The 19,607-nt window shown below is 36.4% G+C and overlaps 2 protein-coding genes across 2 annotated transcripts; both read right to left on the minus strand.

The window, feature by feature from the left end:
- Window positions 1-1,045: 1,045 nt before the first annotated feature.
- On the minus strand, window positions 1,046-2,008 carry LOC109245265 (olfactory receptor 4A15-like). Its single transcript, XM_019412569.1, has one exon. It carries the CDS (start codon window positions 1,997-1,999, stop codon window positions 1,046-1,048), a length of 954 nt encoding a protein of 317 aa, XP_019268114.1. The 5' UTR covers window positions 2,000-2,008.
- An 11,199-nt stretch (window positions 2,009-13,207) lies between these two features.
- LOC109245264 (olfactory receptor 4A5-like) lies at window positions 13,208-14,152 on the minus strand. Its single transcript, XM_019412568.2, has one exon. It carries the CDS (start codon window positions 14,147-14,149, stop codon window positions 13,208-13,210), a length of 942 nt encoding a protein of 313 aa, XP_019268113.1. The 5' UTR covers window positions 14,150-14,152.
- Window positions 14,153-19,607: the final 5,455 nt, after the last annotated feature.

Genomic DNA, 19,607 nt, shown 5'->3' on the forward strand with positions numbered 1-19,607 from the left:
ATTTACTTCATTGAATAATAAATGAACCTTCATGGCTGGCATTTATTCAATACATATAAAAGAAATGGGAGCGTTAATATTGCTAAGTACACTAACCGGATCGAATTACAAACTGAAAGAAGGATGAGGGCAAAAAAATACCAATATCGTATCCAATCTGTGTTGTGAGTTGACTTCTCAACAAGGTAATGGATAATGCCAGAACCTTAAAAAATGGTCTTTGTATTACAGTAATAGACCTCCAAAACTTCTACAGAGCAATTGTAAACAGAGAAGACACCTTTGATTTACCACTTAAGTCAAGAACACAAAGTTTACAGAAAATCAGAAAGTCATTCATATGTAAACAAAACAATCTAGTCCCAAAATGTTTTACATTTATTGCCAATTTTTTAAAAAGGTACCCAGAGAGTATAATTTAATGTAGGCAGCATTTGAGGCTCTATCGTAATATGAATCGAGTCACTTATACATATATTGTAACTACTGGAAGAAGCCATTTGATCTAGATGTACAGAATGGGTTGAACAATTTAATTTTTCTGTCCAAAACTTAATTAGAATATACAAAATCAACCATATGCTACCACCACAGTATAAACCTAACAAAGTTCACTACTTATGGGTCTATCCTCAGCTGTGAACATGTGCTGTGAAATTAATTAATTTGACCAGGATATTTATTTTTGCTGTTAGGTGAAGCAGTTAGGTTTTATTTTTTAACAAGGTGAATTTTTAATTTTAAATTTTCTACTAGATAATATTTTTACATACCATGGAAGTGCCATACCCCACAAACAAGAACTTGAAATAAAACCAAAAATTGTTTCCCACTAAAGAATCTTAACACAGTTTGATTACATATATCAAGGATTAAATTGACACAATTCTCTTGCTCTCCAAGGGATATAACATACCCCATTTAGATAAAGATTAATTTATAGACCTGTTTCAGAATAAATAGGCTAAATAATGCAAAGGAGATGATTTTTAAAATGTAATCACTGATAGTGAAAGGAGTCCTTGATTCTGTGAAAGAATGAATATCATGTTCTGCACGAGCAGTACAACCTTCCTCTAGCAAAGGTCAGATTTTTACTCCAAAGCTTCCTCATGGCATTTTTTATTTCTTTATTTCTCAGGGTATAGATTAAAGGGTTCAGCATGGGGGTTATGAATGTTAAAACCACAGTCATGAATTTATCAATAGGAAAGGTAGAATTAGCCCTTGCATACAGGAAGATACAGGGAACAAAGAATAAAATGACCACAGTTATATGGGATGCACAGGTGTAGAAGGCTTTGCGTTTCTCTTCCAAACCATGAGTCTTAAGAGAGCGTAATATGACTGCATAGGAAACTAGGAGAATGAAGAAGATGACAGTGCAAATGGCTCCTCCATTAGCTATCATAGAAATCCCAATGAGGGAGGTATTGGTGCAAGCAAGTTTCAATAAGGGATACATATCACACAAGAAGTTGTCAATGACATTGGGGCCACAGAAAGGGAGCTGATAAATAAAGAAGAATTGAACCAACGAGTGCAGAAAGCCTCCAGTCCAGGCCACCAGCAGCATAAGAACACATACCCTCCTATTCATGATGATTAGATAATGAAGTGGTTTACAGATGGCTACATATCGGTCATAGGCCATCACCACCAGAAGAATGACTTCAGCACCAGCAAATAAGTGATCCAGAAAGACTTGAGTCATGCAAGCCTGGAAGGAAATAGTCTTCTTCTCATAGAGCAAGTCTACAATCATCTTGGGAGCAATGACAGTAGAATAGATAGCATCTATAAATGATAAATAAGCCAGGAAAAAGTACATGGGAGAACCCAGTGACGGACTGGCCATGATGGTCACCATGATAAGCAGATTGCCCACTATTGTCACAATATAGATGAGTAAGAATGGGACAAAGAGAACTTTTTGCCCCTCAGAGTCCTGTGTGAGCCCCAGGAGGACAAACTCTGTCACATTGTTTCTATTTTCCATACGTTCTTCTGAAGGCATTGAACTCAGGCCTCAGAGGCTGCAAACAAAATGGCCAAAATGAATTTGAGAGGATCACAAGCTGTATGTCAACAAACTAAGTGTTGACATAACATTGTTGACTCAACAATGTTTGCCCCAAAGGGTCTCACACAGGGTGACTTTCTAGAAAATGAGTTTAGAATCTCCACCCACAAGTTCCTTGCATCAACTACAATGAGGAGACCAGTTTTCTACCTGGGAGGTACATGTGAGTGGGCATATCTGTGACATGATCTACCAAACAAGGAAGAAGCTTTCTCTAGAAATTCACAAGGACTGCATTTTTTGACATTATATGTCATTTCTTTTTTTTTTCTTGAATTCTTTTTGGCCTTCTGAGATTCACCATGAAAACAATCTCATCTCTAATAGCTTACTTACAATGTAATATCTAGTACATGGAGCATAAATTGATAACCTGACATTTAGATAACTGCTTTTCTGAGTTACTTCACTATGAGCTCCAAATACTGAAAAAATAAGTCACCTGAAGCAATGAAAGAACCAGACATAGCATAAGTGCCCTTTAAAATGTTTATAAAGAGGCGCCTGGGTGGCTCAGTCGGTTGAGTGTCTGGCTGTGGCTCAGGTTCATAGGTTCGAGCCGCTCACGGGGCTTTGTGCTGACAGCTCGGAGCCTAGAGCCTGTTTCAGATTCTGTGTCTCCTCTCTCTGCCCTCCCCCCACCCGGCTCTCTCTCTCTCTCAAAAATAAACATAAAAAAATTTTAATAATAAAATAAAATGTTTATAAAATTTATTTTAGCTGAATTTTAAACATGTAAGAAACCAACTGAGATCAATATATTAAATTCTTCCCACCCAAGAAAGTACAATAAGAGCAACATGTTGTTTGAAAATACACACACACACACACACACACTCACACACACAAACTGAGTGGACATTTACTACAACCTAGGTTATTGGGGAGAAAAATGGGTAGTACAAATTTAAGTAAATGGGCACTACATAGATATTTTTCCTACTTTCCAAAACTGTTTAGAATTGATTATTGCTAACCATAGCTCAATTTAGAATGCCAACATAAAGATTTTAGGCAGAATCATGGTATAGTAGAAATAATTCTATACTAAAAATCTAAAAATGTTATTTGATTTTGCCCAGTCATCTTGGGAAAATCATGTTCCAACCCATGTTTCTATTGGAAAAGGTTATAGTCTTTCCAGATTCCTGAGTTCCTGAATTCTTGTTATTGAAAACTTTATCTAGCATTTAACAGTAGACCATCTTTTTAATAATCAGGGTGAATTATCATGTGTTAAAGGTTATATGATTATTAAAGTAATGAGTAGATTAGACCAGCTGTTTTTTTCATTGTTAGTTCTTGATTATCTGAGTCTGTGTGGAATATAAGACATTCTTTCTCACTTGAGAAAAATGAATTATCCATTGGGCCTTTCAGATATGATCCACAACCAATTTTGCATGTATTGTGTGCAACTTTTTTTGGCAGAATTATTTGAAATGTGCTCCATTATAATGTGTACATTCGTAGACCATCATTTGTGAAGGAAAGGAGATTATTTTATTCTTTCTGCTTCTAAGCAAGCCAATTTGTACTCAAAATCAGAGGGAGAATAAAAATGTAGAAGAGAGAAAATAAGAGAAAACATAAAAAGGCAGATAGCAATCAGCAAAGACCATAAGCTGAATGAAATATGCTTGGAAATTGATGAATTTTGATTTGGGTGGACTGAATGAACTGGAAGTAGAGGAATTTCAGATTTCCTGAGTTTTCAACCTGGAGTTAGACTGGAGGGTCCCCCAGCATCAGTACCAGGACTCACCCCTCAGACTTTTCATATTTCCAGAAAACCAGATTCTGAACTTTAAGATATATCAGAAGATATATCAGAAGAGACAAGCTGCTTAAAGGGGTTCCATCCAGCAGTTCATTGCATACATACAAAATTAAATATCTTCACGCACAATTATGAAGCTATGTCTGCATTTATAATGACAAATACTCACAATTCACAGGGTTTGTCTGAGCATTCAAGAGATAGCTTCCAGTAGGAGGGTCCAACCCCTTGTCCTGTTGGGAACTTACAGCACTCATTTGTTCATAGTTGTGTTTTCTCCCAACATCTGTTACATCTGCCAGGAGAGTGAACATAGACACATATCTTTTTAATAATGGTATCACCAGAATCCATATGTGTGCCTTAAGCATTTTAAGGGATCAATGAATATTTGACTGTTTAAATGAGCTTATGAACATAATTATTACTCTAGACTATTGAAAAATGGTGATTTGACTCAAAATGATACAAAATTCTATACTTTACCTATACAATATTTTATTAAAAATAAATATATCTGCTTCCAACATTCGTTAGATACTTCAAATTTCTTACCACATTCAATGAGAACAAATAAATAATTAAAGAGTGCTCCAAAACCTTAAATCAATAACTGTCCCACAATATGAATTAAAATAAGATAAATTAAGAAGATCTCCACTATGCCAAATTCCACAACATAAGGCAGAAGAAACAAACCACATATATGACACGCGAGTTGTAAAATACTGGGAAACACTCTCAAATCAGCAAGCTATTGGAAATTATAGACTGAAATTTTGAGCTACAGTCCAGATCCTTTTGAAACATGATGGCGGGGCACCTGGGTGGCCCAGTCAGTTGGGTGTTCGACTTCAGCTCAGGTCATAGTTCATGGGTTCCAGCCCTGCATCAGGCTCTGTGCTGACAGCTCGGAGCCTGGAGCCTGCTTTAGATTCTTTGTCTCCTTCTCTCTCTCTCTCTCTGCACCCCCTCCCCAACTCACAATTTGTCTCTCTACCTCTCAAAAATAAAAAAAAAAAAAACAACATTAAACAAAAGAAGAAGAAGAAACATGATGGCAAGCCAATGGTTAGAAACATGTGTTTCTATTTAACTGTCTGATTACTAAAATCTATTCCCCACATAAGCCATCATTTTTTAATGATTGAGCAGTGACCATAAAAATTATGCAGCAAACATTTTGAGGTCCCAATAAACACTCATCAGATTTTTTAAAAAGATATACTTTAAAGAAATAACACATTTTCCAAGTCAGTTTCTTCATAGTGACGTAACAATGCTACTCTAAAACCTGAATGTGGCTGAACAGACTTTGGGGACAAACAGAATAACAACAATCACAGAGGGTGGATTGTCTCTCCCATATATAATCTTTGTGACTTTTATAATTTTGCAGGGGTGGTCCTGGATGCACTTTATGAGAACTCAGTTTCTAAATTCTGGTTTGGAATTTAATCCTCAGAATCTATACTTAGCAACTGTGCGACCTTGAGCAAATTACCCAACATCATCTGCATAAGGAAACACAACAGCTTCTAACACATATGATGGTTTTAAAGACTAAATACGATAATGCAAATAAAGTTATCCAAAAACTGCCTGACAATTAAGAAGCACTAAATAAATTCAAGATATTATTTATCATTATTTGGTTCCCTGTGTAATTTTAGTGCCACATCTCTTAGAACCAGTGTTAGATGAGTTTCCCCAAAGTCCACTGTCTTCTCCCATTACCCAAGGGAGCATTCCCTGAGGGGTGGAGGGACTGACTGGGCAGTTTTCATACACAATTACAGAAGCTGTCCTTTCCTTACCATTTGCTTTACTGTGTACAAATGCCCTTGCCTCTGTTTTTCTCAACATTTCAGTCTCCTCTTTGCATTGTATCATTAAATCTAAATTTAATCAAAGGGGCCTTATTTTTATAAACAAGAGGTCAACTGGGTGAATAATACAATGTGTCAATTTTATTCACAATATTTTTAAGATCCTAAAAATGAGAAAATATCCATGGAATTAACCCATAGGCAGAAACAGATAGTGGCATTTTAATATTCTATACATCTCATATCTAACAAAACTCATGAATTCTATTTCCACAGACACTAAAGTTTGCTTTCTAATAAGGTACACATAAGGGTCAATGAATCTAACAAGTAACTAAATTTCTATGACCTCAAGTTTTCACACTGTAAGTTCTGAGTTTCCCTTTGTACTAAAGGGATATTAAGTTACATATCAAACTGTTATTTGGTGTATATACACACGAGAATAGGAAGCAGAGATTCAAACTGTCATTTGCACACCAATGTTCATAGAAGCATTATACACAATAGCCTAAAAGTGGAAACAGTCCAAATGTCCTTCAACTAACGAATGCATAAATAAATTATGGTATATATAGACAATGGAACATTATTCAGCCTTAAAAAGGAAAAAATGCTGATACATGCTACAACATGGATAAAACTCATTGAAGACACCATGATAAGTGCCATAAACCAGACATAAAAGGGAAAATATTTTATAGGATCCCTCGTATAAGGTATATATGTATACGTATAAGGTATATGTTTAAGGTATATACATTACCTGGGTTTTCTGTTTTATGTTTTCTGTTTTCTCTTTTCTGTTTTCTCTTTGGTCACTTGTTCCAAATCAGGCTTCTGCAATTCTATCTTTGGTCCTGAAAGATGACCACTTAGTTGCATGAAGATAAGACAGGATTGCCAACACATCAACCCCAACGTGACTACAGAAAAAATGTCAGGGTGCACTTAGTGACATCGAAATGCTTTGTCACATAAGTATTTCTCTTTCTCTGCCTGCACAAAGCATGACCATCTTCTTCAACTTTCACAGACATTTAATAGTTTGGATTATGGGATTATACAGAGTTGGCTTCAAGAATGTATAGTTGATATGATTGATGAATCATTGAATTTGAAAGCTGCCATTGAGATTATGTACCAAAAATTAAATGTAAAACATCGTTATGTTTAACTGACCAAATTAATTGAATCAACCTTTAATAGCATTTTTAGTCCATAATGCAGTGGATGTTTTGGATTCTTTGGAATATTTCTGAAAGCATTCGCATGACTGTTTTAATATGGTCCATGCCCAGTAAAGTAATGGCTTTTTTTTACATCTTGACAGCAACATTACCCCCAAAGAGAAATATTCTCCCAGGTAAGGAAAGATATGACTGGGCACTTAATCAACAATGAGCAACAAATTACTTCATGGAGTTGTTAAAACATTTTGTCCCCAAGGCTGCTTGTTCAAAATTAAACTCACTGAGGAATCATGCTCTAGAGAACTGAGACCTTTTACATGATCCATGTTTTCAGAGGCTTCTAGCCAATCACTTCAGGAGAATTAAGTAGAAAAAAACAGCAATCTAAAAGCAAGGAACACGTCACTTATTAATACCAAAAACATAAGATTGCATGAACAAGAATTCTTTATTTTTTTAATTTAATTTGATTTCTTTTAAGTTTATTTATTTATTTTGAAAGAGAGAGCACATGAGTGAGCATGAGCAGTGGAGGGGCGTAGAGAATCCCAAGCAGGCTTCCTCACTATCAGTTCAGAGCTCAATGTGGGGCCTGAATCCATGAACCATGAGACCATGACCTGAGCCAATGTCAAGAGTCACTCAACCAACTGAGCCACCCAGGTGCCCCTTTTTTATTGTAGAGTAAGGGAGAGGGGCATAGGGAGAGAGAGAATCCTAAGCAGGTTCCATGCTCAGCACAGAACCCAAGGCAGGGCTCAATCCCACAACCTGGGATCATGACCTGAGCTGAAATCAAGAGTCAGACACTCAACTAACTGAGCCACCTAGTCACCCCAACAATTCGTTATTTTCAATTCATCAGTATATATTTGAAATTCTCAAGTTGAGCGTCCGACTTCGGCTCAGGTCACGATCTCACAGTCCGTGAGTTCGAGCCCTGCGTCGGGCTCTGGGCTGATGGCTCAGAGCCTGGAGCCTGCTTCCGATTCTGTGTCTCCCTCTCTCTCTGCCCCTCCCCCATTCATGCTCTGTCTCTCTCTGTCTCAAAAATAAATAAAAACGTTTAAAAAAAATTAAAAAAAAAAAGAAATTCTCAAGTTGAAGAAGACACTGGAGTGAAGTAAAAATCTTAAGTCTTTGTATAAAAAAGACATACTTAATAAGAATGGCAGAAGATTATTGGTAATCAATGTTAAAAGTTTCCATTTAACTCAGAGGAGGTAAAACCCACATATAAAATTCCAACTGAGAAGTTTTGCCCCAAAGAAGAGAATCTTTCTTAAAAAGAATAAGAGATAGATGATATGGATATATAATTTGAAAGAGACAATTACAAAGTAATATAAGAAAAAAAACATAGAAACTAAATCTAGAAATATTTGAAACTGGATATTCAGATGCCTTTTATATAACAATGTCAGGTCCTTTGAAACTCTCTACACATGATTTGAAAAGCGTATTACTTCTTTTTTATGTTTATTTATTTAGTTTGAGAAAGATAGAGGCATCATTACAGGGGAAGGAGCAGAGAGACAGAATCCCAAGAAGACCTGGGGCTTGAACTCACAAAATTGTGTGGTCATGACCAGGGACAAAACCAAGAGCCAAGTGCTTAACTGTCTGAGCCACCAGGCTCCCCAAAAAAATACTATTTCTTTACTGAGGTTTATTGATATGGAAGTTTTCTGTCTCTTTTTTGATATTTGGCCTTGACTCTTTCCTTAGCTTCCTTTCCTTGAGCTTTGCCATACCTTCCTTTACTTGTTTGAACATCTCTAAGATGGTGTGTTGAAGTCCTTGTCCAGTCATCAGAGCTTTATAGGGACAATTTCTGCTGTTTTATTTTGTTTCTTTGAATGGGCCATACTTTCCTCTGTGTGTGTGTATTTGTATTTAAAAAATAGAATATCAATAAAACCAGGAGCACATTCTTCGAATTGATAAACATTTAACCACACTCATCAAAAAAAGGAGGGATGGGGGAGAGAGACGACTCAAATAAACAAAACCAGAAATCAAAGAGGATAAGTAACAACCAACCCCACAGAAATACATAGGGTTATAGAGAATATAAAAGTAATGGATACATTCCTATGAAAAAATACCTCCCAAAACTGAATCAGGAAGAAATAGAAAATTTGAACAGACCAATTACCAGCAATGAAATTGAATCAGTAATCAAAAAACTCCCAACAGTCAAAAGTCCAGAACCAGATGACTTCACAGGCGAATTCTACCAAACACTTATTTTTTTCCTACCAAACATTTAAAGAAGAGTTAATACCTATTATTCTTAAACTATTCCAAAAAATAGAAGACAAAGGAAAATTTCCAAATTCGTTCTATGGGGCCAGCATACCAAAACCAGATAAAGACATATCAAAACCAGATAAAGACAAAAAAAAGAGAACTATAGGCCAATGTGGCTGATGAACATAGATGCAAAAATCTTCAACAAAATATTAGCAAGCCAAATCCACAATACATTTTAAAAAGTCATTCACCATGACCAAGTGGTATTTATTCCTGGGTTGCAAGAGTGGTTCAATATTCACAAATCAATTACTAGGATACATCACATCAACAGTAGAGAAGATAAAAATCATATGACCATTTCCATAGATGCAGAAAAAGCATTTGATAAAGTACAATATCCATTCATGATAAAAACCCTCAATAAAGTAGGTTTAGAGGGAACATATCTCAACATAATAAAGGCCATATGTGAAAAACCCAGGTTAACATCATACACAAAGTGAGAGCTTTTCTTCCCCCCACATTGGGCTCTGTGATGACAACACGGAGCCTACTTGGGATTCTGTCTATCCCCTCCCCAGTGCCTTCTCTCTCTCTGTCTCTCTCTCTCTCTGTCTCTCTCTCTGTCTCTCTCTCTCTGTCTCTCTCTCTCTGTCTCTCTTTCTCTCTCTCAAAATAAATAAACATTAAAAAAATCTATACTCTGAAAATTATAGAACTCTGATGAAATAAATCGAAGAGGACACAAAAAAAAGTAGAAAAGCATTCCAGGGTCATGGAGTGGAAGAACAAATATTAAAATGTCTATACTACCCAAAGCAATCTACATATTTAATGCAACCCCTATCAAAGTACCACCAGCATTTTTCACAGAGTTAGAACAAACAATCTTAAAATTTCTATGGAACCACAAAATATCCCAAGGAGCCAAAACAATCCTGAAAAAGAAAAAGAAAACTGGAGGCATCACAATTCCAGAATTCAAGCTATATTATAAAGCTGTAGTCATCAAGACAATATGGTACTGTCACAAAAATAGACACATATATCAATGTAACAGAATGAAAAACCCAGAAATGGACCCACAACTGTATGGTCAACTAATCTTCAACAAAGCAGGAAAGAATATCTAATGGAAAAAGGACAGTGTCTTCAACAAATGGTGTTGGGAAAACTTGACTGCAACATGCAGAAGAATGAAGCTGGACCACTTTCTTACACCATGCACAAAACTAAATTCAAAATGGATGAAAGACATAATGTGAGACAGAAAACCATCAAAATCGTAGAGGACACACAGGAAGTAACTAACCTCTTTGACCTCGGCCGCAACAACTCCTTACTAGACATGTCACCAAGGGCAGGGGAAACAAAAGCAAACATGAACTATTGGGATTTTAAAGAAAACAATCAACAAAACTAAAAGGCAACCTATGGAATGGGAGAAGATACTTGCAAATGACATACCTGACAAAGGGTTAGTATGCAAAATCTATAAAGAACTTACCAAACTCAACACCCAAAAAACAAATAGCCCAGTTACAACATGGGCAGAAGACATGTATAGACATTTTTCCAAAGAAAATATCCACATGACTAACAGACACATGAAAAGATGCTCAACATCACTCATCATCAGAGAAATAGAAGTCAAAACCACAATGATATGCCACCTCGCACCTGTCAGAATGGCTAAAATCAGAAACACAAGAAACAAAAAGTGTTGGTGAGGATGTGGTAAAATGGGAATCCTCATGCATTGTTGGTGGGAATGCAAACTTGTGCAGCCACTATGGGAAACAAAATGTTTTCCTCAAAATGTTAAAATAGAACTACCCTAAAATCCAGTAATCACACTACTGGGTATTTACCCCCAAAATACAAAAATGCTAAAACAAAGGGATACATGCACCCTATGTTTATTGCAGCATTATTTACAATAGCCAAATTATGGAAGCAGCCCAAGTGTCCATCAACAGACGAATGGATAAAGAAGTAGTGTGTGTGTGTGTGTGTGTGTGTGTGTGCGCGTGTGTGTGTACATATACACAATGGAATGTTTTCACCCAGAAGAAGAAAGAAATCTGGCCATTTGCAACAACATGGATGGATCCAGAAAGTATAATGCTAAGTGAAATAAGTCAGAGAAAGACAAATACCATATAATTTCACTCATAGGTGGAATTTAAGAAACAAAAGAAATGAGCAAAGGAAAAAAGAGAGAGAAACCAAGAAACAGACTGAACTTTAGGAACAAACTGATGGATTACCAGAGGAGAAATGGATGGAGGGATGGGTGAAATAGGTAATGGGGATTAAAGAGTACTCTTCTCATGATGAGCACTGAGTAACGTATGGAAATATTGAATCCCTATCTCGTACACCTGAAACTAATATAACACTGTATGTTAACCATACTGGAATTAAAATTAAAAACTTAAATTAAAAAAGTAAGATTCAGAAAACTATGCAATACTTAGTATAATTTCAAAAAAAGCAGGAAAACTCTACACAATATATATTCAGGATACATACATATGTAGTTAAACTGTTTTTAACTATGGTTATCCAAAATTCAGCATTAAGATTACCTCTGGGAAGAGGCAGATGAGTGCTATCAGGGAAGTATGCACAGGTAGTTTCAATGATATTGATCACATTCAAGGTTAAGAGGCTATCACATGTAAAAGTAAATTGCATATATCATTCAATATGCATGAAAAATAATACAATTTTAAAATAAGAAAAGTTATAAAATCTTTTTTTAGTTAGAAAAGAAAACTCTTTCAAAGGATGATGATGTTCCATGTTACAATGAAAGCAAGTTCATTTTCTTCCTAGCTTGCAGTGTTTAGGGATGGGCTGCAGACAGAAAAACCTGTTGTCGATTTTTACACATAGCAGTGAAAAACAAAATTTTATTTATTCCAAAGTAAATCATTATTAGGTCTATCAGGACAAAGTACTTAAGTTGAATACAACTTTTAGGGGAAACACTGTTATGCAAAATAACACATTTCTTTACCCATATCTTTAGTATCATGAAGACAAAGTAGGTTCTATCTTCTTGTTGAAGAATGGCAACAAAATGTACATAACAGCTAATGAGGAAAGGCATAAAATATATTTATAATTAAATTAGTATGGTTTTCTGTGCTCAAATTAGGAACTAGAATCTGTTTTCATCATCAACCATCCCCATACAGGCTCATAACAAACTGGAAAAACATACAACATCCCTTTTAACATCCCTTTGTTAAATTTTTAACAAAAGTTCTCACTGATAGCATCTAACCAAACACAATAACATCTCCCATTTAAATGTCCTGAACTGCAAAAGCATAGGCATTGACCTGAGGAATGGAAATCATCTTAAGGACAAGATGCATATTGCAGCTACAGAAAGTTTCTGTGCTGATAGAATAATGAGCATTAAAATTTATACACCACTCTTTTTGCCCCAGTAATTTGTTCTAAGTATTATCCAAATTACTTTCTCTTTAGTTTGGGTGAAAGTAAATTTTCAAAAGTAGGTTGGTTCACATTTAAAATTTTAAAACTCTTCGGGTGCCTAGATGGTTCAGTTGGTTAAGCGTCTGACTCTTGATATCAGCTCAGGTCATGGTCTCATGGTTCATGGGTTCAAGCTCTGCATTGGGCTCCTTGCTGGCAGTGCAGAACCTGCTGGGGATTTTCTCTCTCCCTCTCTATCTGCCCCTCCTCAACTCATGCTCACTTTCTCCTCTCTCTCTCAAAATAAAAAGACATTTTTTTAATTTAAAAACTATTGTTTCTAAAGTTCCATTTCAATATAAACCAAGAAAAATAAGGCTATGAGGTGAAATTAATTGTATTTTTACTTGTAATGGGACAAATATTATTCAACCTCCAGAATTTCCCTATTAGGTTGATTATTACCTCAAAAGACAATCCATTCCACTTCTTGATGACTTTGTGTAAATAAAGAGAAACATCTCTAGAGAATCCACGGAATTTACTAAATCCATTGTCAGAATTTAGAACCCTTTTGTTGCTTCAGAATTAATCATAAATGTGTTCGGTGTCAGTGACACATGCTTATTTTACTTTTGGTTACATTTTTACACCAGAATTTTTCCATAGCATTTTTCATCTCCGAATTTCTCAAGGTGTATATTAAAGGATTTAACATGGGAGTGATAACTGTATAAACCAGAGTTATGGATTTATCAATGGACAAGTTGGAAACAGGTCTAACATACATGAAAATGCAGGGAAGAAAAAAGAGGACAACCACTGTGGTGTGGGAGCTGCAGGTGGACAGGGCTTTGCGCCTCCCTTCCGGACTGTGACTTTTAAGAGAATTTAGAATGACTCCGTACGAGATGAGCAGAAGGATAAAGATGACCATGCAGATGACTCCACCATTGGCAACAACAGTGAGGCCTATTAAGTAGGTGTCAGTGCAGGCAAGTTCCAGTAATGGGTACATGTCACAGATGAAGTGATCAATGACATTGGGGCCACAAAACGGGAGGCTGTACACAAAGAGAAGTTGAACCATGGAGTGCATAAGACCTCCAACCCAGGCCACCACCAACAGCAGAATGCAAACCTGTCGATTCATGATAGTCAAGTAATGCAGCGGCCTACAGATGGCCACATAGCGATCATAGGCCATCACGATCAGGAGGAAGACCTCAGAACCCCCAAACAAGTGTTCTAGGAAGAGCTGGCCCATGCAAGCTGGGAAGGAAATTGTCTTTTTGTCACAGAGTAAGTCTATAATCAATTTGGGAGAGATGACAGTGGAATAAACAACATCCATGAGTGACAGACAGGTGAGGAAGAAGTACATGGGGGAGCCCAGAGAGGGGCTGCCAAACACAGTCACCACAATGAGCAGGTTGCTCATTATTGTCACAATGTAGGTCAGTAAAATCATGACAAATAATGCTTTTTGCCCTTCAGGATCCCGGGTGAGGCCAAGGAGGACAAATTCCGTCACATTGTTACTATTTCCCATTTCTTCTTTCTATATGGCCTGTTTCAAGGATGAGAGCTCAGGACAATGCAATCTGTAATAGAATCGTGAACATGACTATAAATACGTCCATTGTTAAGAGCACATCTTCATCATTAAGTCTTTTCTACAGCAGTTTATACGCAATAAACAGTTAGTGGTAACTATTGAGTTCTTCCAAAAAGCCTGCTACACCTTCCCTTGATGGTCCTATTTGTCTTCAGATGATCTTGTTGGCCTACAAGAAAGAAGTTCTATCTCTAAGTCTTAGGGGATCGTCTATAGAGAGGAGTAATCAAAAGCTCAGCTATCGACATAGATTTATTATAGCCTTATTTAAACTATGTCTGTTCTTGGCACAGAAGTCAGCAGTCACAAACGAGGAAAGGATTCCTGCTCTCCAGAAATTTACTTTCTGCTGGTGGCAATAAACGCTACATAAATCGGCATAGAGTCAGACTTTTGAGGTGATAGTACGTAGTTGCAGTGAGTACCTTTACGGTGTGATGTATCCAGCACCAAAAATAGCCTCTCTTGTGTAATAAATCACTTAATAATACTATGATATTCCACTATTAGATGTTCAGACTAGACTCTGATGTAAAGACTAGATTTAACTGTATCAAATAACTGCAAAACTATCTAGCACATTGTTCCCTATTACAATGACTTGGTATGATTCTCGATCAGCTTTGTAAGGAGTTGGAGTTCTCTCCATTTAATGTTTGCCCACCCCGCAATATCTTAACACAAATAACTCTCTAGATTTTCAGCAAATACATTTGAACTGAACTGGAGAGACTTGCGATTTTCACAAATTGTTACATTAGCACCTGGTATTTTTTTTTCAAAACACTTGGCATGAGCTAGGTAGTGAAGGAAGAGAAACAGACGCTGAAAAGAGGGGTAGGGTACAATGGGACATGGTTTTACTTATAATGCTTCTTAGGTACTGAGAGCACTCAAAAATACAACTTTGTTGCCCAGGTTGCAAAAAACAGCACCCTTGGGGGGAAAATCCAAGCTCAGTGTAAGAAGGCATGGGTTTGAGTCACCTTCTAAACGTATTACAAGCCTGTCTCAGCTTGCTCATTGGAAACTAAGGGGGTCAAACTCATCCACCTCAGAATCCTTTCCAATCCAGTGCTCTGTGAGACCTTTGTGCAGCCCCACCCCTTCTATTTTGCTGACATTTCCTTCTATTTTCATATTTTTATAATTACATTAAAATTTCCAATCTTGTTACTGTTACTTGAGAAAGGCTAGCCAGTGGCAACTGGGACTTGATCATTACCAAGATCAAATCATGACTACAAGTTTCTCATTCAGTGTGCACCTAGTTAAGACCCAAAACATCCTTGGAGAGGGAGCGTAGTGCAATGGTGAATAATGTGGGTTCTGGAACTTCATTGCCTGTGTTGGAATCCCAGCTCTGCCATGTGCCTTCTGGGCAATGCTGGGCAACTTAACCTCTCTGTGTCCCAGTTTCACGATTTGCAGAATGGGGAGAGCAACAGTTTCTACTTCTTAAGTTTGTTGTTTTATTACAAATAAAGCATCCGGAACCTGCCTGGCACCTATTTAAAGGCTCAGTAAATTGTACTATGATTAATGTTCTTGAATGTTTCACTATTAAGTTGTATCAGAACAAATCATCTGAATCTTTGTCAATTTAGTAAGTATCATAGACATAGTCCCAGGTAAAAAGAATATTGCACCTCTAACTCATGAACCACTTGCTGTGCATAGGATAGGTTTGTATGCCTTAGGAATTACCTATTTTATTACATATGAGCAGTATTATTTACATATGATGAAATGTGACTCGTCTAGAAGCAAGCATAAAACTAGAGAAAAAAGGTAGAAAATGAAAGAAAGGAAGTATCAAATCAGAGAGGAGAAATTATATTGAAGATATGAATATCCTCAGGTAAAAAAGAATATTAATGTAATAATTAAGTGAGGTTAGTATTCTTTTAAAAATATTATTCAGGAGTGCCTGGGAAGCTCAGTCAGTAAGCGTCCAACTCTTGTTTTCAGCTCAGGTCATGATCTCACAGTTGGTTGGATCGAGCCCCAAATCAGGCTCTGCGCTGAGAGCACAGAGCCTGTTTACAATTCTCTCTCTCTCCTCTCTCTGCCCCTCCCTCGCTCATCCTATCTCACTCAAAATAAGTAAATAACTTTTTTTAAAAATCTTATTCTGAAAGTTTTCCTTTAGTGAGGAAGTGCTAGAAGGCAAATCCCCTGAACCTTCCAGGGGTCACTCAGGAGGCATCCTGGGAAGTCATAGCAATTAAACACAGAGCACTTCTTGGTAAGGAAAAAAAAAATTCAAAAAGAATAAAAGCACTGATTCCTTAGAGACCCTACATCTGAAGGGAAGGACAAAATTAAATGAGAGAAGAATTGTACAGATACAGACACAAGCCCAAACTTTTGGGTTATTCAGTGCTCAAGGAAATTAAAGAATTAACTAAACCTCATATATAGACAAGTTGATTCCAATCCCATGGATTTGGGAGGGGAGGACACGTGAAGAAAAAGCTTGAGCTTTCCTTAGAAGCCAGGTGTAACAAATGATCTCCATGCTTCATTCACATTGTTACTCCATTTGGTTGGGGGGTGCTATCATCGTGGAAGTTCTAGACTGATAGAGCCACTCCTGTTCAAGAACATAACACTACAATGTAGTCTATATATAATTCTTATTTTTCATTCATTATTTTCTGCAAGAAATAGTGTTCTTCACTCTTATTAATCCCCACTTTGGATTTCACCAAGATAAATCTTCTACTAGCCAGTTAAATTATTCACATGTAGGAATGAGGCATATAAACTATTCTCCAGAGTTTAAGTCATCAAAGATTTCATACTATAAAAACGGACAGATAGCCTTACTAGGCTTTAATAACTGAAACCATTACGTAAACACAGCTCTACTTAAAAGATATAATTTACATAGTTTGTTATGAATATATCTTTTAAAAGATAAATTAAAATCCCATGGTAACAAAAATACTATAGTATTTTACAAATTACAGTTTTATGTCTCTCTCAATGGCCAAAAGTTACTCACGAGCATGAATTTCTTCATGAATATGCAGCAACATAGTACCAATGAAAATTTTAAGATTCACACATAACAGTGCACATCAAGCTTCCAGAACAGAATAGGCATTTATTTATTCCTCTATATTCTAACACGTTTGATATGATATACAATTTTAAATTCTCTAATTTATATATCTAACAGTAATTACACATATTAACATGCTATGTAAAATAGCCCACGAACCTACTTTATAATTCCGTTAGTTTATTTCAAATGCATTATGTGTTCCTCTTTGTTATTTGGCTAAATGGACAATAAAAATCTGTCAGGTTATAATACTAATACCAAATACATTTTAGATACACTGGCTAACTTCAGTTTTGCTAGCTTAATTTCCTCAATCCAGTCTTTCTCCAATGAAACTATATGGTATTTAAGACATTAGCTACATTAAATATATTACATGAGCTTTCATTGCATATCCCTTGGTTGTTTTAAGGACTCACCTCTTGGGTCGTTTCCTTGGTCATTAAAATAGTGCTTCTCTCACTGTGAGTAATTGTAGATACTTCACAGAACTGCGGGTGACCATAGAACACATAATAATATATGCCTGATCAGTGCATCTAAAAATTATCCTAATTAGTAGAAATTAACTTGGACAAGCCTGTTATTTGTCAACATAAAAATGCCCAAAATTTTATAACCTCAAATTAGTTAAATAAATCTCTTATTAGACATTTATGATGAGACAACAAAAAAAATATTTTATTTTGAGGATTGGGATAACATTTATGTCTCTGTACATTAGCATGTCTCTGTGCCTAACAACAAAAATTCTGGAATTTGCTTCCTGGAAGACCAATGACTGAGCAGTCTCTCAGGTGAGAGAGAACTCTATCTGTTCACTCATTCAAAACATACGTATCCTTAAGGTCACTTCTTCCCTAACGGAAGACATGTTTCTACCTTTCCCCACTCTTCATCCAAGAGAATTGGGCTCTTCCATATGTTTGTACAAGTAATGAGGGATATTTATGCACAAGAAAATATAACAAAAAACCATCTAGGGAATTAACAAAAACTCCAGCCTGCACAGATATTTGAGTTGTCAGAAATCTCTTGGGCCAGTGTATCAGGAAAATAATCCTCCCATTTCTGTGTGCAGACACAGCCTATGGCTTTCTATGTCATTACTGTTTTTAATGAAAGAGAATGTAAGGTCATTATAGTTTATTAGAATATGTGCAACAAATTCAAATAAAGTAAACACTTCTGGACAGTTTTTCTCCCCTAGAACAATCTCTAGAGAAAGAATGACTTGGTTCTTGCCAAGAAAGAGGCACAGACAGTCAAATATGTGAAAAGCATATAATTTAAACAGAAAAAAAATGTTAAGCAAATGATAAATTGTGAGTTTATAGTAGGAAAGATTTAGGTAAGGGAAGTCATATTTAAGCCGGCATTAAAAAAGAACCAGTCTCAGGCTTACGTATCCAATCATATCCTCAGCAAAGGAGGTCTTTCTTCTAGCTGTTAGAATCTCTGTTTATGAAATCCTGAGGCTCAGAGACAGAAGGCCCTGAGATGAGGGAAGTCACTGAGGTTAACACTGCAATTGTTGAAAAGATAGCTAATCACAGTTCCAGACTCTGGGTCGCAGTGGATGCTGTTTATCAAAGCCTTAATCTATGTCAACTGACACCATAAAAATTTTCAGTTCATTAATTCAGTCCCTTAATTTCATTCCAGGGTCAATTGAGTAACTGTTTCTATAAGAAACAAATTATTTTCCAACAAGAGCCTGCTTATACATCAAATCTCTGAGGGCTTCCACACTTACTCATTTTCCCTGGCTTACAATGGGCTCCACTGAGCATCTTGATCTCCACATACGTTTAGTTATATATTGCATTTTCTAGGTCATAAGGATCATAGATAAAGATTCGTTAATCAGCAAAACTAAAAGACAACTGATGGAATGAAGAAGATATTTGCAAATGACATATCGGACAAAGGGTTAACATCCAAAATCTATAAAGAACTTACCCAACTCAACACCCAATACAAATAATCCAGTGAAGAAATGGGCAGAAGACACGAATAGACACTTTTCCAAAGAAGATTTCCAGATGGCTAATAGACACATGAAAAGATGCTTAACGTCACTCATCATCAGAGATATACAAATCAAAACCACAAAGAGATACCACCTCACACCTGTCAAAATGGTTAAAATTAACAACTTAGGAAACAACAGATGTTGGCGAGAATGCGGAGAAAGGGGAACACTTTTGCACTGTTGGTGGGAATGCAAAATCGTGCCACAATCAGAAAACAGTATAGAAGTTCCTCAAAAAATTGAAAATAGAACTCCACTACAACCCAGCAAATTGCACTACTAAG

The sequence above is a fragment of the Panthera pardus genome, unplaced genomic scaffold (assembly GCF_024362965.1).
Source record: "Panthera pardus isolate Hobbes unplaced genomic scaffold, ASM2436296v1 HiC_scaffold_12, whole genome shotgun sequence".
Classification (NCBI taxonomy): Eukaryota; Metazoa; Chordata; class Mammalia; order Carnivora; family Felidae; genus Panthera; species Panthera pardus.